The sequence below is a fragment of the Lagopus leucura genome, unplaced genomic scaffold, assembly GCF_019238085.1.
Source record: "Lagopus leucura isolate 7727_CA_CO unplaced genomic scaffold, USGS_WTPT01 Super-Scaffold_100016, whole genome shotgun sequence".
NCBI classification, from domain to species: Eukaryota; Metazoa; Chordata; class Aves; order Galliformes; family Phasianidae; genus Lagopus; species Lagopus leucura.
Window position 1 is genome coordinate 6996505 of NW_024962270.1, and position 22744 is coordinate 7019248.

The 22744-nt window shown below is 35.3% G+C and overlaps 1 protein-coding gene across 3 annotated transcripts in view; it reads left to right on the plus strand.

Annotated features, from left to right (window-relative positions):
- The window catches only part of RPS6KA6 (ribosomal protein S6 kinase A6), a 40348-nt gene extending 18217 nt beyond the window's left edge, over window positions 1–22131 (plus strand). For all 3 annotated transcript variants that reach the window (XM_042876542.1, XM_042876544.1, XM_042876543.1), the window contains exons 7-22: window positions 1853–1959; window positions 2219–2256; window positions 3271–3413; window positions 4193–4263; window positions 5276–5364; window positions 5851–5915; window positions 7820–7922; window positions 8416–8540; window positions 8851–8976; window positions 9467–9556; window positions 10155–10313; window positions 10734–10895; window positions 11373–11449; window positions 13083–13200; window positions 15380–15520; window positions 16539–22131. In XM_042876542.1, the coding sequence (XP_042732476.1) occupies window positions 1853–1959; window positions 2219–2256; window positions 3271–3413; window positions 4193–4263; window positions 5276–5364; window positions 5851–5915; window positions 7820–7922; window positions 8416–8540; window positions 8851–8976; window positions 9467–9556; window positions 10155–10313; window positions 10734–10895; window positions 11373–11449; window positions 13083–13200; window positions 15380–15520; window positions 16539–16664 (1740 nt within the window). In that variant the 3' untranslated portion in view covers window positions 16665–22131. The remainder of the gene's footprint in view (window positions 1–1852; window positions 1960–2218; window positions 2257–3270; window positions 3414–4192; window positions 4264–5275; window positions 5365–5850; window positions 5916–7819; window positions 7923–8415; window positions 8541–8850; window positions 8977–9466; window positions 9557–10154; window positions 10314–10733; window positions 10896–11372; window positions 11450–13082; window positions 13201–15379; window positions 15521–16538) is intronic.
- Window positions 22132–22744: the final 613 nt, after the last annotated feature.

Consider the following 22744-nt stretch of genomic DNA (forward strand, 5'->3'; position numbering starts at 1 on the left):
ATTGACCTTGGTAGACCATTGATCATCTCTAAGAAATGAGCTCTATTAATTTAAAGTTCTAAAAATAAAGATTAAAAACTCTGTTAAGGGAATAGACATACTGTAGAAAGGATTATTGGAACTCTAGGTAGGAAAGGGGTCTGTCTCTGCTTTGACGTAGACTGTCTGATTATAGAGGATGTTCTAGTAGAGTATGAAGAACTGTTCTTCTGCACTAACACAGCTAGGATTACTGACTGTACTTTAATTAAGGGATGCAAGTTTATCTGTAATAAAGATAACTAGACGGCTGAATCAGCTGTGTACTCCCCTCAGGTATAAAGAATTAATGATTGTGAGGTTATTCTTACTAACTTTATGCTTTTTTGAGGACTTCAGTTACGTGTTAAGATAGCTTCTAAATGTTTGCTATATCTATGTGTAAGAGGAAATGGTGCCTGTTTTCTGTTATGAGGAAAGGATGTTTTCAAAAATGCCTGTAATGCAAAGACAGATACATACAAATGTAAATTCCCCACAGCATTTCATACTTTCTATATGAGGATTATTTTAAGTTAATTGGGTTTAGTATGAGGTTATTAAAATGCTTTTGTTGGTGTTCTAAGTTCTAATGCGGGTATGGGAGTTTCAACTGTGGAAATTAAATGAGTAGTTAATGAGGTTTTCGTTGGTAAAATTTAATGACATTGACTTGCATTATATTTAATTTAACGCAAAGTAGTTTTTAAATGAAATTATTATTCCAAGGCTGTGGATTACCACTTAGCATTGTTATATTTTGAGATTTGCATTTTGACTGTTCCAAAGAATAATGTTATCTTTCCTTTTTGGATACAAATGAAAGATTCAACATTGCTCTTAAAAAAAAAAAAAAAAAAAAAAAAGTGAAATTTCTTGTGTGCTGTTTTTGTCATGTAACAACTTTATCACTCATACAATATGAATAACCGACACTGGAAATTGGAAACATTGCTAGTGCAACAGATTATTTATTGTGCAATTCAAAGTACTGATCAGTGTACTACTAAATCAGTAAGTCCAATGACTGTAATATTAAGTCTTATTACTTACTGTGCAGTTGAGATGGCTATTTTTGTTGCTAGTTCTTTTGAGAAATAGAGAATAGTTGACTTAATTTTTGGAATTGAATTTGAGGTTTTAAGCTTGAAGATTATTAGTTTATCTCATAATATCTAGAACTTGACAAAAGCCAAAGCAGACACAGTTATTGCATATGAAAATTAGTAACAACCAGCTGAGTGTTTTGGACAGAAAAAAAGCATCTCTATAAAATGTTGGGTATGCAATTTCAGTTGGTTGTTCAGTGTCTTGGTAGGGCCTTCTAAATTTTAAGAGGGGATTAGACTCTTCAGATCCTACTGCTAATTTTCTCATCCATTATTTTCACAAGATGTTTTACTTTACATCTAACTTTTTTCTGAATGCTTTTAATGGCAGTTGAGACACCTGGTGATAAAGGCAGAAAAATGGCTGCTTATATAAAAACTTAGGATGCAGTGGTAGGCAACTGTGTAGGATTGTGGCTGAAGGAATCCTAGAGGTCAGTAATACCAAATACAACAATTAATTACCTTGAAAATTAGCCAATGCTCCGTGGTAACTGCAGTTATTTTTAAATATTGCAGATAGTTCTTTTACTTGATGGTTATCATGATGATTAGTGTGTGTTATCATATAATATCTGTTAGGTACATTTCCGAATTATCCTTTTATAAGTTACTGCTAAATCTTGTTTTGAAGTTAAGGCAGATAGGAGAATTTTTTTTTTTTAGATTGCAGTTTTAAAAATTGAAGACAAGATCAGAAGGTAAATCTATACAGTTCTTATTAGGTTATGTTTACAGAGGAAGATGTGAAATTCTACCTCGCAGAACTGGCCCTTGCTTTGGATCACCTTCACAGCTTGGGAATTGTATACAGGGACCTGAAGCCAGAAAAGTAAAGTAAAATGTATTTTACCACTCTTACGTGTATTTTGCTTGTTTGCTTTGCGTTTTCTGCTATAGTAATGTAAAAATTTGAAAATATTTTGGTAATTTTTTTTAAATAAAATACATCTGTAACTTAAATGTAATATTGACTTTTTAATTTAATGATGGATGTTGGAGGAGATAAAAATTATGAACTACTACATTTTAAATGTTACATGAAATATTTCTGTTTATGTCTATTGGTGAATGTGAATTTTAATTTTCAGCATTTTGCTTGATGAAGCAGGACATATCAAGCTAACAGGTAGGTAACATTTATTAGTACAGCACTTTCTGTGAGTGTGTGTGTGTGTGTGTGTGTAAGCTTAATTAAGAACCCAAGAGATGTATAAGTAATAAATGAGGCCGGTCTGGTTAAAAGTTGCTGGTGGAGACTTTCTTCCTTTTTGTGCTCTTGGTGTAAAAAGGCTTTTATTGTTATTATATTTTGGGCTTATCACTGTAAAAAAAAAAAAAAAAAATAAAATAAATAATAAAAAAAAAATTGCAGTAATGTGCTTTACAAGGAACAATGGAAATATATTATCTAGAACTGCAGGATTTGGATATATGGAAAATATAAATGACTATGCATTTCTAAATATACTGTTTCACTTTAAATGTAATAAATTTCATTTTATGTTTTGGTCTGTAGATATTGCTGTTAGATTCTGAGAGAAAAAAACTTTAAATTCTCAAAGACTTAATGGTGATGGAAAATTATAAAAGGCAACATTTTTAAAATTCTACACAATATACTTAAATTCAATCTTAATTCTTCCTTTTGAAAGCAAAGACTCATTAGGAATCCTTTCCCTCTTCAGAGAAGGGAACGCTGAGAGCCTTGTCTTGAGAATTGAACTAACGTCAGGGACTTTTTCCATCATTCAGTAATACAGTCTACCTTCTACAAAATGCATTTATTTGTAATATTTTTGTGTATGAATTAAGCAGGTAGTAAGTAGGAAGTGAAAATTTCTGTTTATTGTAAGGCTCTGAGTAGGTAATGTTCAAAATACTGAGTTACTAATATTTTGAGTGGTAACACTGATGGCTGATCACTACTTTGCAGAATGTCTCTGGCATATGGTAAACTAAATTTCTGATGTCTCTGGATATCTGCAGTGTCTTGTTTCATGAAGGATTAGGATAATGACACAATGTTCTTATAAGCAAGCAAACAGAATCTGTCAACGCTTTTATTTTGATAAGCTATTTACAGTATTGCTTTCTCTTAAAGTTCTTTACTGGCTGTGTTCTTGTAATGCTGTTGTTGTAGATTTTGGACTCAGCAAAGAATCAGTAGATCAAGAGAAGAAGGCCTATTCTTTCTGTGGTACTGTAGAATACATGGCACCGGAAGTAGTAAACAGGCGTGGGCACAACCAGAGTGCTGACTGGTGGTCCTTTGGTGTTCTTATGGTACTGTATGCTTTGCTGCTTACCTGGCTTAAGGGTCATAAATATGCTGCTGATGTTTGAAGTGAATGAATTAATGCCTAGAATAGATTTGTCCAGATTCAAGGAAGCTTAAGTGAGGGAGAGAGAAGTTGACAACTGAAGAGCTACTGAAATAGAAACTAATTTGAATAAAACTTGCTGTAAGGAGTACTTGCTAGGAACCAAAAATCATGTACACGGTCCATTTAGTTGCTCAACAGTTGTCATAGTGTGAAACTTCAGTTTGTGTATTTATTCTCCATGCTACTTAAAAGCATAGAGTAAAAATGGATTATTAATTGTGTTTTTGTAAGAGTAGTGCCTAGCAGGCTAATTGTAGTGCAGCAGAGCAGTGAGCCAGTAATGCTAGCACTTACATGTTTGCTGTAATGTGTTAGAGCATCAGTGTGAAATATACGCATTGGCATTAAAAGTACTGTTTTAGAACTTGTTCTTCTTGCTGCTTTCATGGTACAGCAACATCTAAAGTAAGGTTACAGAAGGCATTTTGTTACTCTACTTAAAGTAGCTTATGTAAGATATTCCAACATTATCGTTACCGTACGTTTGCCACTATCATGTAAACTGCTGATTAAAAGCAATTGTGAGATTTATTGATTTTTTTTTTTTTTTTTTTTTTAAATATCTTTAAAAGTTCATGCCAGTTTTCCTAATGTAGCAATGGGAAGAGTACACTACTTAGCACTTGAAGCATCTGGGGGGAAAAAGTGTTGATTTAGATTAACATTTGTTCTTTTCAGTTTGAAATGCTTACTGGTACACTACCATTTCAAGGTAAAGATCGAAATGAAACTATGAATATGATACTGAAGTAAGTATATTTTATTACACTTTCTGAATTTCTAAAGAGTAATTTAAACACGTGTAACAGCTCTTGCTTGAGAGTATTAAAACTGGAACAGAAACATAAGCTCATGCCCTCATGCACACGGAAATAAGGTTTAGATCCTAGATATGGAAATGCTGCTGAGTATCTGCAGGAATTAAAACCATAGGGATGAACTTTTATTTTCACTGTAGGATGTAATGAAAAATAATAACAGTACAGCGTATTAGAACAGCATTACTTGCCACTTCTGGTCTTATATATTGCTACTGTTACAGAATTCCTTGTTTTGTAAGCAGCAGTTAATCAGGTGTTTCTTTATGTACATATATATATGTACGGGGCACTTATGTGTCCACATTTTCATTTTACATTACCTCAGTTGCCACTTAAGTTGTCTAACAGGACTAACTGGGTAAGCTGGTAACTTCTAAGGGAAGCTGTTAGGCAAACGTTCTCACCTTTGTTTGTGCTTAGTTAACAAAGAATTTCCTTTGGACCACATGCAGAGCCTTGGGCCTTTTGAGGGGGTGATAGTTAAGAAAGGGATGAAGGAGCAGCTCTGTTAACATGGTAGTTTGCATTTGTAGTGTTGCTTACTGTGAAAGGTTCACAGTCACTTCAGAGGCTAATAGCTAGTCAAGTAATTTGGAATTTGAGTTTCTTCAAACCTTATGTCTAGTTTGGTGACAACATACTGGTGACTTGAAGATATTTTTGAACTGCTTACATGTTCCAAGATAATTGTTTTACTTAGTTCTAGCATAAAACTTGTTTAGGGGGCTTGGAGAGAGTATTATTTGTTTTTAGTGTGTTTTTGTTTGCTTTTGGTAACCATCGATGTATAAGGTGAAAGTGAAAAGCAAACGAGTTAAATGTGTATACTGTGCAAGAACTTAGAATAAATCCTTAATGCATCATATAATGCAGTGAAGCCTGTATCCACTCTTCTCACTACGATAAATTTTGTTTTCTTACTTTTTCTGTTTTCCTCTAGAGCAAAACTTGGTATGCCTCAGTTCCTCAGCCCTGAAGCACAAAGTCTTCTGAGGATGTTATTTAAAAGGAACCCATCAAATAGATTAGGTGGGTCAACTTGTTTGGATCATTGAAATGAAAGTCAGTGGGCTGAGTTTGTTACTTAAGGAAAACAGCTGCTGGGGATTTTTCAAGCTTTGGTGTTGATGATCAGTAAAATTTGACTTCTGGTCCATTTCTTGGCAGCTTAGGTCATGAATTCTTGCATCTGGCTAATGAATGATTATTTTCTTGAACCAGTGACTCTTTTAGCATTGAGAATAAAACTGACCAAGTATTGACATTCTGTATTTATAGGCTTTGTTTATTCTCATGTACCTCATCAGGGAGGCAAATATGCTTAGTGAAGTATTTTGTATCCTTGAAATATTTCTGATTTTTAGCAGTTCTTCCTATTTAAAAAAAAAAAAAAAAACAAAACAACCCTTACGTAAGACTAAAAAACAAAACGAACAACTGAGCATCTTTTCATGTAATTATGTTCAAAGACTTCACCCAAAAAGAGTTTTTTAATTGAGTATTTTCTTTGTTCAGGAGCCGGTTCAGATGGAGTTGAAGAAATCAAGAGGCATCCTTTTTTTTCTACTGTCGACTGGAATGTAAGTACAAAATGATCTGAATTATAGACATAATAAATATCTGAATAAAAGATAACACAAAATTATCTTTCAATTTGTGTATGTGTTATAGCTTACAGGTATTTGTATCTGAATAGGATACAGTAAATACTGCAGTACTGCTGACTGTTAACATTCAGGCTTCTGCTGTAATCTTGGTTGGATCTGGAGCTGTAGTGTTTATGGTATACAGTAATTAATTATAAAGTGGGCATTTAATTGTTCAGTAATTAAAGTTGCAACATTCTGAATTTTAAACTGTCTCTTACAACATCTGTACTTGGTAGAGAGGGTGTTGGCATTCACTGTGTGCAAGAATCATTCTCTGGAATAAGTGTCCATCCAGTTGAAGCACGTCTCATGCCTTCTGTGCCAGGCACGAAACCTCACTGTGACTGTCGCTTTCTTTGGCTTGACTGTAGTTAGCTGTAGCACACTGCGGTCTGACTAGTCATATTCCACGCAGTCGAAGTATTGATTGTGGTGCTCTGAGTTGATCAGATTACTGTCTTGAGTTCATGGCTGCTTTTTTATGTTTTTATCACCTTGATGTGATGCCTTTTTTAGATGTGTTGCCCAGAAACATTCGCAACAAGTGAAGATACTCTGTAAACACTCCTTTACTATAATGCCTTTGAAAGGGTAGATGGAACAGTAGCTGTGCTGACTAGGCTACCTGCAATGCTAGTCAATACTGTGCTTAACTGTTTTAAAGCCTATTGTCATTGTCCTTCTCTTTTATTTACTTCTGAGAAGTTGGCTTTCTAGCTGTGCTTATGCAGCATCTCCATAGAGAGTCCAGATTAGCAAGCAGAGTTTTAAGTAATGGGAGTATTGTATGTGAATGTACTTAGTGAGAGAAGGCTGTTTTAATATGATCTTAAGTTAGCTAGTGTTTTTTGGAGAGGGCTGAGCTGGAAATAAACACAAGCAAGCAAATTCAAAAACTCTGCCATTCTAACTCTTGTATTTATTTGGCTATGGTGGTATTGATGAACACTTCTGTGTTTTATTTCATTTTCTTTGGGATGAGTACAGGTCTCTCTTTCTTGTATATTCCTGGTTTTGGCTAGGGGGAAGTACGTTTGTTACTGAAATATTACCTGCAGAGAGGTCTGACAGTGCAAGACAAATGCCAAGAAAAAACGTTCTCAGAACTTCCTGAGCCTAGCATGGGGTTTTGGCATCATTTAATGTGAAATTTTCTGTAACTATAAACTAGACTTACATTGCTGGTTTGTTATCCTTTGGCAAAGCATTTTTTCTAAAGCCTATCGAGTGAACAAGAAGAAAATGAGGAGCCTTTTCTTTCTCTCATTTAGGCTTAGTTGAGTAGGTCAGGAAAAACCTGGAAGAGTTGCTTTGGGAATTGGCAGTACCTTGCTAAAAGGAATATATCTGTCACTTGTCAGAGCTGCTTCTATTCTGGGTCCAAGACAAAAGCAAAGACTGTATCCCACATCTTTCCAGTTTGGATATTTTGGGATGATAACAACTGTGTGAAATGGCAATGAACTAGATGTGAGATGGAGATGGAAGATGCGCTGTGACCGTTCATCTGAATAAGCGAGAGAAGAAGTAGGGGATAAGCGGCAGCCTGCTGCCCTAGTTTGAAAAGTGCAGACTTGGTAGACAAAACAGATTCAGAAGAGCAAGATGTATTGTTTGACTTGCTGAGTAACGTTTCCATAATGTTTCAAATTGAAGACGTATAAATATAACTTCATTTTTGCATGTGTATGTGCTTTTTCTGATTACTGTATTATTCACTCTTTCAGAAGACTGTTCTAATACAAGGTGATGCTTGAGTTGCCTTTAGCTTGGTGAAATTACAGCATCCAAAGTTTCATTTACTCTTAATTATGACTTTTGTCATCCTACTACAGAAACTGTTCAGAAGAGAAATTCAACCCCCATTTAAACCTGCTTCTGGAAAACCAGAAGATACCTTTTGTTTTGATCCAGAATTCACAGCAAAAACACCAAAAGGTAAATATGCGTCTACTGTTTTTAAGTTGGTGAGTGTTATGGGTTTATAGGGGTCAAATAAAATTTTTTAATGTGGTGTGTGCTAAATTAGGAGATTGGAGCTGGTGAGATGAATTTCATGATGTAAAATATAAGTAAACTCAATACCTTCTTAAGTCACTGTAGCATTTATTATTAACATAGTATTTTTTTTGTTCTTTCTTTTAATTACTGTTTCTCTAGATGTGATGACAAGGAAGGTGGAAGGCAAGACCAGCTCTGTTATAATGAGAATAGCTGTTAACTTCATCTTAAATGTGTCCAGGCTTCCCTTTCCTTTAGTTTGCTGAAAGAAAGGAAAAAAGACAAAAACCAAGGCAGATAACAGGATAGGAATCTTATTCAATGCATAGTGCTACTTTTGTTTTCCTTTCCTCGATCTTTCTCCTAACATGCAAACAGTTAAAAGTAGCTTTAATTTTTAGTCCTGCTAATCAAATGTGTATGCAACTAGATTCTCCAGGAGTTCCACCCAGTGCGAATGCGCATCAGCTCTTTAAAGGATTTAGTTTTGTTGCAACAACTACTGTAGAAGATCATAAAATATCACCACTCACCAACATACTGCCAATAGTACAGGTAAAATTTTTTTTTTTGTAAACTTTTTTCAAATTCCAGAACCTAACATTTGCAGTCTGTTATTTTATGTTGTGGAGTCTATTACAAAATATTCTGTTGAATCATTTTAATAATGCCTATTTTAACTCCAGAACTGGGGATGTGGGGAGGAGAATCTTTCTGGTTTGAGTATTCAAAAGAAAGCACTGGCAAGCTTAAAAATAAATATATAAATAAAACAAAGAAGACAAAACAAAAAAACCTTTGCTGTTGAAAATAGTACTGTTACAAAGAGTTCTTGATGACGGCTTGTATGTGTTTGTTTCTAAAGCAACTTCATGGGAACAGTGCGCAGTTTACTGACGTATATGAACTGAAGGAGGATATCGGTGTTGGTTCCTACTCTGTTTGCAAGCGATGTGTACACATAGCTACCAATATGGAGTTTGCTGTAAAGGTATTTTGAATAGACTTCATTGCCTTCTTTTGTAGCAGACATTAATTTAAATGCCGGTTCTCCAGTTCCTGTAGCTGTTAGTATACTGTGAACAATGAGTGTTCTTCATTAAGTGAAATTGCATATATAGGCTTCTGTAGTTCTTTTTGTTGGTGAGGTTGTGGCATTGAGGAATTGGCTTTTGAAATTACAGCTTTGAAGCTTGAGAATATTGTATTGTGAGGAACACATCTGAAGTAAACTAGGTGAGATCCACGAGGTTGGGGCTAGGCTGCAGGGAAGTGATGCTTCAGACAGTTAAGTCAGTTTCTTTGCCTACTGGAGCAGAATAGACAATGATACAAACCTTAACTGGTAGCAGAGATGGAACAAGAACTGAGTAAACAGAGATGTGAAGCTGGAAGACGAAATTAATCACTATAAATAAGCATTAAGCTCTTGCAATTTTTGAAACTTGCCAAGATTTTTTTTTGTTACTTTTATTTTTCAGATAATTGATAAAAGCAAGAGGGATCCCTCAGAAGAAATTGAGATTCTCATGCGTTACGGACAGCATCCAAACATTATAACTTTAAAGGATGTAGGTACCTTTGTCTCTTACTTTGTAACAAAATATACAATAAATAAACATAGATATAGGGAGTTTATTGGGGCTTATAAACTTTTTTTACATAGCAAAATATATGTATTGATCTGTCTGTATAATAATTGTTTCTTTCTAAATTGTCTGGATACTGATATTTTCTGTTTAATGAACTTAAAATGAGAAATGATGTACCTGTTAAAAGTCATATTTTTCTTATTTCAAATATGTCTTGGTAATTGAATCTGAAAATACAATTGCATGTGTCGTGTATGCAAAGTGTCAGCAGATAACAAACCATCTATGGGAGGGGGAAAAGGAGTAGGGAATGGTAGAGCTCTTACAAACAGAAGTTCCTAGACTGAGGAAGTATTATTCTAAGTCATGATTTAATGATTTATTATCTCAACTTCTCACAGAATAACATATAGGGTTGCTTTATTCTTCAGACTTTAAAGCTTTTGAATTATGGATTTAAATTTGACAGTCCCTGCTGTTTGCGCAGTATAGTCTATGATTTCCAGATTTTTCTGGATCTGTAATTACAGATGACGTAGTTGAATGTGTGTGTATATATGTGCTTGTTCAACTTCAGGTGTATGATGATGGTAGATTCATATACCTCGTCACTGAGCTGATGAAGGGAGGAGAGCTGCTTGATCGAATTCTTAGACAAAAGTTCTTCTCAGAACGAGAGGCTAGTGCTGTATTATATACTATCACTAAGACTGTGGACTACCTGCACTGCCAAGGAGTGAGTGATCTCTTTTGTCACAGCTTCATTCACGTTGCTTTGAATTAACAAACACATCTTATGTGCTTTTCTTATGGCAGAAAGGAAGACTTGTGTTTTATTTTTTTTAAAAAGAAATAATTAGCAACCCATCCTACCTATTATTATTCTGCAAGCCTTTTTAACTTGTACAGATAATGAAACAGACAATAGTTGTTCACTTATGCTTGTTTGCAAGTTGGTTCTGTTAATTCCATTTGCATTATGAGCCAGTAGGCTTTCAGTTTAATTTAAACAAAATTTTTGTTACTTGAAACTTGGATAATAGTGTAGAAGTGTTAATAGGTGTGCTAATGTAGAGTATTTTATAAATAACAAAACTGCACGTCCATGTGTTTGTTTGTCATCTAAATGATGGCTTTTAAAATTTCTTGTTTAAAGGTAGTGCATCGAGACCTTAAACCTAGTAATATTTTATATATGGATGATTCAAATAATGCTGATTCTATCAGGATTTGTGATTTTGGATTTGCAAAACAACTTCGAGGAGAAAATGGGCTACTTCTAACTCCGTGCTATACTGCAAACTTTGTGGCACCAGAGGTATCTTAAACTGCCATGTGTCTTCTGCGCTGTTTTTGATGCATCAACTTACTTAAAAAAAAAAAAATAATAATAATAATAATTAAAAAAAAAACAAACGCTTCTAAGTAGTTACAAAAAAAACCTCACAAAAAACTGCTAGTTTTCCTTAGATATAGTTATGCACCAGACTTTATTAAGTACTTATATGTTTATAATAAGCCTGCTTTAAAAAGGTTAACTTTAAAAGGATTTACCTTCAGGAAATAAGGATGGATTTGAATTTTAAGATAATTTTCCGGAAACAAGAAATATTGTAGATAGTAACTGTAACTTGTATATAGAGCAACTAATGGTGAAACTTCAACCTATACCGGGACTGACTTATCCATCCATAGCTTGTGTGTGTAGTGGTAGTGGTTTGGGGTTGCATGTGGGGGCTTTTTCTTGTTGTTTTTCATAAATGGAAAGTCTCAACACTTCTTTTTTTCCCCCAAGGTTCTCATGCGGCAGGGATATGATGCTGCTTGTGACATATGGAGCTTGGGTGTTCTCCTTTACACAATGTTGGCAGGGTGAGGAAATATTAGGGTTTTTTTCTTACCTACAACTTCAGCATGCTGCACAAATCCCTGCTTCTATTAAAATATTGAGAGATTGCTTCACTGATTTGAATGCAGAACGAAAAACACTCAAGTGGAACTGGAAGCTGTGAGTTAAAGGCATACAGAAACTAGGTTTATCTTATAGTTAGTTTCAGGACTTCTTTCTTTCCTAGTACATGGCCAGAGGATGCCAAAGACTTGCTCTAGTTTATGAGAGATAATTTAGTCTGTAAAAGTATGTCTAGTTTCTGCTTTCTAATCCTTCTGCCCCTTCTTTTGCCCCCCGTAGTGCCCTTGTAGTCAACTCATGTATCATCTTCTGCGAGCTTGGCTCACGACCCTTTTACAGAATTCTCTGACTTGTAAACTTTTAACTCTAAACATTCATTAAGCACTATGAAGCACTTAAACGAATAACTTATAAACTTGCTAAGGAATTCTCTTCTGATAGGTATAAAAATAAGTTTTGTTATACAGATAAATATCTATTGGGAACTGTTCTTCATCATATTGTGCTTTTCTGTGTAAAATCACTACTACCACTATGGTTTTTGTCATCAAGCTCAGCTCACTGCATGACTGATGTGCAACCATGCAGATCTTGGGCAGTATGCTGCCTGTGAAGTTAAGAAACATTGTCTGAACAGGAAGATACGGCAGGTAACAAGAACAGGAGAAGAACAGTCCAGCGTGATTTCCTAGCTTTCTTTTTTGTTCCCCTTAATCATATCATTTCAAGTACCAGAATTAACCCGGCTGGGAGTCTTCCTAAACATTTGCTGATGATGCTGGTTGACCTTTCTTCTATGTAGAGCTTTCAAAGTGCTAAGATGTGATGCATTAAGTTTTATTACTTCATCTTGCTGATTTGAAATCTAAGAGGTATTAAAATATAATTAATCTGAGTAACATTTGGCTGTTATTATTAAAACTAACTTCATATTAGCCTGTGATCGTAGAAGATGCCAAAGCATTATAATACTTCTGATATTTGCATAAGGTGTGTATTTAAGTCATTCAGGTATTTTTTTGAATTCTTTACAGTAGGAATTTTAGGAAAATAACCTGAATTTACAGAAATCCAGTAAGTTATTAAAAAAAAAAAATCAAAACCCAATGATCTTGTAGTGTAAGCCTTACTAACTTTTAGTGTTGGTGCTTTTTGTTTTTTTTAATCAAAAATATTCTTGCAGTTTTGCCATGGAGATATGTGCATGTTTTGCTCTGTGTCTAAATGTACACTCATTCCCAACACTATTACTCTAGCCTCACTAGTCTTTCTGTTAGTGGGTTTCAATTGCTTTGAATGCTTACTGCATACCATAGTTTTTGTTTTTATGAATCCTTTCTGTTTAATTTCTAAGTCTTCACCAGTTAGAATGCATTGTTAAGAAGTTAAAGCATCTTTTCAATCTGCATTTCTCATTTATTCAATGTAACTATAATTATGGGCAAAAGAAAATGTGGTAGCATTTCATCTTTGAAACTAAGTGTTGATAGAATGTAATATCTCTGTCAGTGGAATATTTACTCAGGATGGTTTATGAGGTTTTATCAATTTCTTAGTTTCTTACCTAGAGGTTTTGTTTCTCCCTTTCAATAGCTATACTCCATTTGCAAATGGTCCTAATGATACTCCTGAGGAGATCCTGGTACGGATAGGCAGTGGAAAATTCTCATTAAGCGGAGGCAACTGGGACACTGTTTCTGATGCAGCAAAGGTATAAATTTTTTAATGCTTTTTTTCCCCTTTGTAACTTTGTGGTATTTAAAAGAACAGCTATTGATCTTACTAAAATGTATTAGGCTAACGCAGTAGTTTGCTATTCTTAACAGCAGTATTACAGTAAAGTCTGCAGGTATCTAGTTGTGCCAGGGGAGGTTAAGTTTAGATATCAGGAAAAACTTTCTGTAAAGAAGGGTGTTAAGCACTGGAATGGGCTCTTCAGGAAGGTGGTTGAGTCACCATCCCTGAATGTGTTTAAAAACAGTTTGGATGTGGTGCTCAGGGATGTGATTTGTTAAAATTAGGGCAGTATGGTTAGGTTCTGGTTGGACTTGATTCTTCTGAAGGTTTTTTCCCACCTAAGGAATTCTGTGATTCTATGTTCAAAAGCAGTATCATCTTAGAGTAGGTAGCTCAGGGCTTAAATCTGATCTTGAAAACCTCCAAGGTTTTTGTACAACCTGGCCAGGCAGCTTTTACTGTGTAAATGAGGAAAAATCTCCTCTTGGTTTCAAGTAACATCTTTTGTGGAACATCTCCTAGTTTTTCTCAGCCTTAATTCTTTTGGCCTCGGTAAAGGAGTTCTGTTACCTCCCTCAACCTACTTATTATGCTTCAACCCAAGATGCTGTCGGACTTCTTGGATGTTGAGTCATGCTTGTAGTTCAGCTTGCTGTCCTATCTAGACCTCCATGTCGTCTTCAGCAAAGCAGTTCCCCAGATAGTCAATAGATAGTCAATCCCCAGCTTGTACTTGGCAAGGATTTCTTCCATCCCAGGTAGAGGACTCTGAATTTGTTGTTGTTGAATTTTGTAAGGTTCTGGCTGGCTCATAATTCTATCCTGCCTGGATCCCATTGGATAGCTGCCAGCCCTTCAATTTACCAGCTGCTAGTGAGAACTGAACTAGAAGTATACAGTAAAAGCCTGAGAGTTATGACTGTTACTTCCTGCCGGTCACTAACTTGGGATCTATCTATCTTAATCTAATTTAGATTTTCCTAATCTTTTTAGTCATTGTTTTTATTGGACCAAAACCAGATGTATATGGCATTGCTTGTATTTTATTTTAATTTTTTATTTTAATTGTACTTTAATGGTAAAGTAATTCTTCCATTTATCTTCGTTCTAGTAGCAACTTACTCTGCATTGATATGTTTATTGCTATAGTACGGGTTCAGTTCACACTTCTAACTTGTTCAACATTGAATTTGTCAGGTCTTCACTGCTTTTGTTTTTACTTTCAAATATTAAACTAATACTTCAATATGTTTGAATATCTTGCAAATCTTTATCAGCTTGATTATGATGTTGTCCTCTTATTTGAAGACTGAATTACAATTGCAGTATGTGTTCAAGGGGTTTAGTGTTGGCCTGCCTCTGTAGGTATCTTAGTCACCATTTTTTTTTTACCTTTTATAAATCTTAGCATTAATACCGTCTCTTCCTGATCTTTTGGAAATGCACAGCTTGTGCATTTCAATAGGAGTGATTCAGAATACTTGTTTGCTAATTCTCTTATCCACAAGTAATTAATTTGTATATAGTCATAAATGTTTAATATTTTGTGCCTAAACAAAAGGAACATCCTGTCAGCTTGTTCATGTTTAGTTTTCTTTAAGTTCTTCCTGTCTTTATTCCTCTGCCTTTCCTATTTAGCTCACCTTTTGACCAACATCGAATTCATAGCTTATTACCAGTGCCTCTAAACAAAGAAAAATGTCCATTCTTATTTGATTTTACTCTTTACATACCTTGTTGAAAGAAAATTATTTTGCTAATATATAGCTGTATATGAATTCAACTGTAATGCATAGTCAGCAGATCCCAGGTGTGTAGTGTGAATGTGGATTGATATCTGCCAATAGTTTTCTTCCATAAAATCTTTCTGCTAAATTCTAACAGTATTTCTGGTCTTTCATAGAGCATATTAGTAATGAACAAACTGAAATGTAAAGCACAGAAACAAGTTTCTTTACAATAAAAGCTTGTTTTGTTAAACTGATTACAGTACAACACATTGTTTTCAGACTTCTGTAGTGTCAGGGCACAAAATGATTTTTTTGTTTGTATTGTGTTAATCCCTGCCACATTTTTTCATTACTGCCGTAATTAAAATATACATTAAAATTGTTTTAATTAAATAGCATGTATCTTTTTTCATTTTTATTTAGGACTTGTTATCACATATGCTTCATGTAGATCCGCATCAGAGATACACAGCAGAGCAAGTATTAAAGCATTCATGGATAGCCTGTAGAGACCAGTTGCCCCATTATCAACTAAACAGGCAAGATGCACCACATCTAGTAAAGGTAAAACAACCAGAGGACTGTATATTGCTTGAATTAATGGATGTGCAATGATTTGGTATCACTTTGAGAGTTTACTGACAGAACTGATTTTGAACTTAGTTTTTTTTCTTTGCCAGTATGTACATCTTCATTTAAGTTATTTAAGCAAACAATTTTTTTTAACCTGTGTGTGAGGGAAGAAATATTTGTTCGTTCTTCTTGTGCTTCCATAGATAAAGGTAGCTTTTGGCCCTACAAGAACCAGATATCTCAGTTATCTGAAATTTCCACAGATCTCCTATCATTCTTATTTGAGAAATTCAGGCCTTGGAACAGGCTTCCCAGGGCAGTGGGCACAGCATCAAGCTGCTGGAGCTTGAGGAAGCAGTTGGACAGTGCTCTCAGGCATAGGGTTTGAATTCTGTGTGGAGCCAGGAGTTGGACTCAATAGTCCTTGTGGGTTCCTTCCCACTACAGGTATTCTGTGACGACATCTGGGATTTGTTTCTGTGACCAGATCATGTTTCCTAAGTAAATTATCAAGCTACAGTTTTTGCACTTGTTTTATGTGTTCAGTTTGTATCTGTGATTCTGACTTACAACACACAAGCATGTTCTACTGTAAACAGCTTATACAGCTTGCTTTTTAATCTAACAAAATCGAATAAGGAGCAGTGAAAGCCAGTCTTAGTAGTGTTGTGTTCATAAGTCGGGACCTGAATAGCCACTTAAGGGGCTGTATTTCATAAACTGATGCTATTTGTTGCTTGGAAGGTACCAAGTCTGACTGGCATTAAAAGGTAACCACTATATTTAAGGAATGTTAAATAAATAAATACACAGCAAAGGAACAGCAACGTTATGTACCCTGCTGAAGGAATCAGCAGTAAATGTTTTTCTTCATTCAACACAAACTTTAGAAAATGTATGTGATCTGACATAAATCCTATTTTTCTCTTTATGAACTTAATATTGAATTATTCTACTTAGTGATTAAAAATAACTTCTACAACTTGTTATCTATTTCACTGTTCTCCAGGGAGCCATGGCTGCTACATATTCTGCACTGAATCACAAGACGTTTCAGCCAGTGTTAGAGCCTGTTGCAGCCTCAAGTTTAGCTCAGCGACGGAGCATGAAAAAGCTAACATCAACAGACTTATAGATCCACTGGGACACCTTAGCAAACAGAAGCAAGGAGAAAATCCAATAAGTGGCTTTACTTTGCCTGACCTGTGATCAAAAGGCATCTATGGTTTCCTGCTACACTACTTGAATTCTGTAGAAGTCCTTTTTTTTAAAAAAGAAAAAAAAAAATGCCACAGGTTCATACTGTGTTATTTTACAGGTTGTATCTGTTAGGGTTAATTTAAACATCAGGTGCACCATGATGAATTTCTTGACACTGTCCTTTAAGAGATCTGTTGCAAATATTTCGCATTCTGTATAGGTTTGGTGGGTTCATTTAAAAAAAAAAAAAAAAAAGGTTTAGGGGACCGTTGCCACTGACCAAGTTGTACATAAAGTGTCAGTGTACATTTTTCCTTCTCTTTGTGCATTTAAACCCTGTTTTGAAGGACAAGTTTTTAATTTTATAATTGGGCACTTAAATGAATTAAGTTGAATCAATTAACTTGTTCATTCTTTTTATTAAAAAAATGACTAATGTATTGTGCCAGTATTAAATTCATTAGTGCTAATTTGGCAGGCCTGTGTTTGCATGGTGCCAGTAATTGGTAAGTTTGTGAAAATATAAACAAGAGGAATGGGTAAGGATTTGCACTTTACCTGGAAACTTACTTTGTTCACTTATGAAAAATGGCCTCTTATAAGAAAAAGAACACTTCTGGTTATTGCCATGAACGTCGTTGTCTGGCGCTGAGCTGGAGAAGGTAAATACATGTACAAACTGTCAAAAATAAGGACTGAAATAATATTGGTACTACAACATCATGTCATCCAGTTTTGTTAAAACATTTTATTATTGCATATCTGTCTGTACGACAACTGTTCTGTTTCCTTAGCAGTTGTTTCCACTGAATATAACTAACCTTAAGTTTGTTTGGCACATAAGACAAACTGACACTTTGTTATATCGAACTTGGCATGTGGTTTTTTTTATTTATTTGTTTATCTTATAGAATGTTGCTTTTACCTGAATCTCTAGCTGCATGTACAAATACTACAGAAACAAAATTCAATTTGCCTAACTGTAGGGGTAGCTTGGGAAAAATAAATAAGCCTTGCGGTGTACCCAGATAAGAAAATTGTGACCAGAAATTTCAGTTATGGGCAAGTTACTGACAATATCCTTTTGCCAGCACTCGCTCTTCCTGTCTGTCCTCATGTTACAACTTCAGCTCTTTCTAAAAAATGTTGTGATAGAAAGGAAACAAATCTCAGGGCCAGAATTGTCTTGGAGTTTTCTGACTCAAAACCAGTGCTGGCTTGCATCTGCTGGTAAAATAGGAATTAATACATTCAGAGATGATAAGCTTAAAATATTTTCACATGTTGTAGACATTATGTCAATAAAATTGTACAGAGGTACGATGGTATGAATTTTAAATATCAGGAAGCATATTATTGATCAACAGTTGGACTATTCACTATCTGAGAATGCAAGTGACCAAAAATTGCACTTCTGTCCATCGTTGACTGACTTGTTCCAGACGCCTTTGGTAGCCAGTTATAAGACATTTGTGATGGCAGAAAGGGGGAGGGGTGGAAAAAAAGCTTTCAGGAAAATTCTGGCCTAACTTCCAAAAGTGACAATAGCAACTCAGATTTTAAAATGCAAAGGGTGCTGGCTGATCTTTGCTTATACCTGTGAAGTATTTGAGATTGAAGCACTATTAGATAAGCTGCTTTCTTCTGATGTGGTAAGGGAAGATGGAAATCTTCTGGCCCAATTGTTAGGTATGAGTATACATAGATTTGAGACTTTATGAATATAGCAGACATAGGTGAGCTATTTGTATCATGCAGAGTATACCCCATACCAAATTTCTTGAGCGTTTGGTTGATGTTGGAAGCTTACTGGGGCCATTTGTGCCTGATTTTGAGGTGCCCGTTTGAAATGCTTGAAAGCTATCAAAGAACATGACTGCTTCCTGGAAAGTTTATTATTTAGTACCAGATCTGTCCCTTGTGCAATTGGCTCATCCTTTTCTCTATTAGAGACCTTTGTCCAAAAGAATACATGTGAAATTCTCATCTACAGCCTGTAATTTTTGTCTGCAAATTTATGTATGACTACCAGAAAAAAATCTGAGTTCACACTATGAAGGGGAAGAATAGTGGTAGAAATAAGTTGTTTTGGCTGAGGTCCAGGTATATTATGGGTTGAAACACAATAGTAAAAACTGTTTGTCTAGAGGGTAACACAAGGAATGGAACACAAATGTCAAATTTGAATCGTCTTCAGCTTTCCTGCAAGGTAGCAGCTGGTCTTTAATGGCTTTATTCATTAATCATTTAACAGTGTTTATATTGGCATTTTCTTTTAGCCTGCTTAGAAGCACCACATTATAAGCACCTTAAAAGCATTTTGCACAAAAGCAGTTGTAAGCAGCTGAAGATAATTTAAGTTCTTCTCAATGTGCAAAACAAAGGTGGTAAGAGGAAGAATGTGCAAATGAGGGTGATATTCCGATTCTTAGCAAAGTTTTTTAAACATCTGTAAGGTTCTCCTTTCTAGTTGTGTTTTGTTTTTTTTTTTAAATCATTACTAGCCTGTAGTGCTAACAGTAAAACCTTGCTTTTGCCCCAGGAGTAGTGACTACAGCATTACAAATTTGTCTTATCACAAGGGAATCGTGTGGAGAAACATCTTTGTTGTATTTAATGAGACCTGTGTGCTCTAGTATGCTGATTTTAATCCTTAAATCATTTTTTGGGGGGAGGGGGAAGGGAACTTGCTGTGAATATTTTAGCATATCAGTTTTGAAATGTCAGGTATGCAGGGATACAAGAGAGTTTACTTTAATTTTGATATTTCTTTTGGAATTTTTCATACTTTTCAGACCTTGGTTCAATTACTAATGCTCATAAACAGAGTGCATTGTCAGTTCAGTGTGAAATGGAGTAACACTCGAACATGCTCTTGGAGTGAAAGGTCAGTAACGTTTTGTATGGTCTCTGCACAGTTCAAGATTACAAGCTATTTATGATCTAATACAGACTTTGTAAAAGAGTGACATTTTTTATTTTTTATAAAAAAAAAATATGGATATTACTTAAAAGAATTTCTGGAGAACTAATTACTATCAAGTGATCGTATATTTTGGGTGTGGTGTCTTTCTGCCAGCAAGGTAACTTCTGCTCTGGCTTTGATAATAACAGTTAAGTACTAGCTCTCAAGAGCACAGAGTCTGATACAGTTCTTGCTGAAGGGAGTAGATAACCCTCAGAAATAAACTGTAGCTGGAGCACGTACCTGATGTACCTGCTTCTCTTCACCTCACCCCTTCAATATTGCAGTTATCTTCAGTTTTCCTTTTGATGAAAAGTGAAGAACTCTGTCGTATTCCTATATTGTGTTCAGAAGCTGTGCAGTGGCATCAACGTCCACCAGTGGTGCATAATGAAGAATGCCCAAACCAGAGAGAATCAGCATGGGCAGATTGATTTAAGCCACTGTTTTGTGGCTTGCCTAAATGCTGTTGTTAGCATGGTGTATATTTTCCTATTATGCCTGAAACTACTAAATTGTTTCTGACCCTGTAAAAAGCCTACGTAGATGGTCTAAGCATACTATCTAGCTGAGGCCAATGTTCTATGGTTTTAAAAGTTATTCTAGCATTCAGAGAAGGCATCCAAAACCTCACACACATCACTCATGTAGAGCTTGAGTGGTCTTCCATATTTTAATTCACTTTCCAAAGCTAACTTTCATGTATGCATTGGAGAAATTAACTGAAATGTCCAGTAGTTAAAATTACATCTAGCCGCTTCAACAGTTGGAAGTTACTTGCAATATGCACTGGTCATTTGCAGTGACACATCTCTCTCTGCCCTCAAATGTTGCAATTGAAAAAGCTGGGGATCTTGTGAGGATTGAGTTAAATAGACAGTAATATAGCAAGCATATTGGTTTGTATCAATGCAATTAGAATAGAACATCAATGCAATTAAGGGGAGTTCATGTTCTTGTGTAGCACTTAAGTTTTTTAGACCTATCTAGTCCAAAACTTTGCTAACATTTGTGGGAGGGAAGGGAGGAGCAGGTTTCTCATAAAGTTTTCAAATGGTTTCTTAAGTTATTATGAGTCCTTAAGTAATGCTATCAGAGCTCTTTTTTTTTTTAACACTGCTCCATGACAGCTCGCTCAGTTTTCTTGAGTATGTACTGGTACCTGCAGGTAACGTACGTACACTGCTGTCATGTACCATCCTTCTGCATCAATGCCTCGTTAGTTACATATCCTCAGTGTCTTTTCTTAAATGTACTCCCCTGAATTAATTTGTTATTATGCCTATATTTTCCTTTGGGAATAAAAGAATGAAAGCAAGTTAAAGAAAATAAAATCCTAGGGTATAGCTGTAGTTGACTTGAATATTGTAGTAACTTATGTAACTAGAATTCCCTTCTCCAATTAGTCAGTGACTGGCTTTCTTGAGATTTTTCTATGTAAAGAAAGCAACTTTTTTTTGAAAGCTTTAAATGGTCTTTAAAGGTTAAGATTTGGGAGATAGCTTACTACCAGTAATGAGTTTGAAAAACATGGGATCCTGGTTTGGGTTTTTTGTGTGTGTGTGTGAGAACTAAAAATGCTCAAGGTGGATCTCCTTTGCAGGACAAAACGTTCTTATTTTGTGTGTTTTGCATTAAGCTTATAAGCAGCATTGGCTAAGTAATTGTGTTGTCATAATATCCCAAGCACTTTGGCATCTTGCACTGATACTCTGATTAGAGCTAAAAACTATTCTGGCACGTGACTGGCTATAAATCTCAATATACGAAAGGGCATTAATTGAAAATGGTGTGCAATGAATCACATGCTCTCTGAGGTACTTAAAAGATGAAACTATACAAAAGGTCCCCGTTATCAGATATTGTAACTGTCATTTCTTTCTCTGAGCATATTGTGGATTTTGTATCATATTGTATTTATTTCATTTAATTTTAAAAGTTTTCTTTAAAGCTCTGTATATATTGACATTAAAGTTTGCATTGTACTACGTTCTCTTCTCTTTGTAAGGCTGAATCTAGTAGTGCATTGTATGGTATGTTGTTTTTCTTTGCACTGTGCTGCTAAAAGATACAATTGCCTTGAATTCCAACATGCCAAAGACAACCTCAAAATTGTATTTATTTTTGTTAGACTTTGTGAATAATGATAAAGGTACAGTTTTAAATAGCTGGCAGTTTCTCGAGTACTGGAGTGAAAAAGTTGCAGATTCATGATTTTTATAATTGACAAAAATGATCACTTATGATTTGAAAGTTCAACAACTTTTTTAAGAAGTGATATAAAAAATTAATGAGCACACATAGTAAATCAAATGTACTGTGAATTGTGTTATTTGGTAAGCCCTGCCAAAAGCCTCACATCAAGAGCTGTTTATAAATTTATATTCACAGTAAAGTGTTTTATGCCACACTTTCAATAAACATACATTTATTGATAGGATTGATGTATTAATTTAGGGTGGGATGATCTACCTTCCATATGTTTTTCAGGTATTCAGCTTTGACTATATGCAAAAGAGGAAATCATTTTCTTTCCAGATACGGGCATTTAGAGTGCAAGTGAGAGCACTCAAATTAAAAGCAGTGACCTGCACAGGCAGTCAAATAAGTGCATCAGCATTTACCACGTGAGGTCATAAAAAGCTGTAGTAAAAGCTCTGCCTGCTAACATTCTTTTCTGCTATAGATGAGCTATTGCTGCATAGCCCGGCAGTGATGCCCTCACTGTACGTGGTAGAACAGTTCACTGTGCAGCAAATAATCCCCATCACAGCACAATAGTGAGAGATCCCAAACCCCCAGGCCATGAGTTCCTTGCGTGCTTACTGGGCACTGGCTGCTGCTGGGGAAAGAGACAAGGCCTGTATGAAGGAAAACCTGGACAAAAACCTGGACTGCTGATGAGATCTAGGGTTGCAATTACATAGGCACGTTGTGTATTGTTTTGCTTTCTTACAAGCACTGGTTCTCAGAAAAGAGCTCAGTCCTACCTGTGACTCATCTGAAGCTTTATGACTGTATAAGGTACCTTCATACTTCTTTCCCTTATG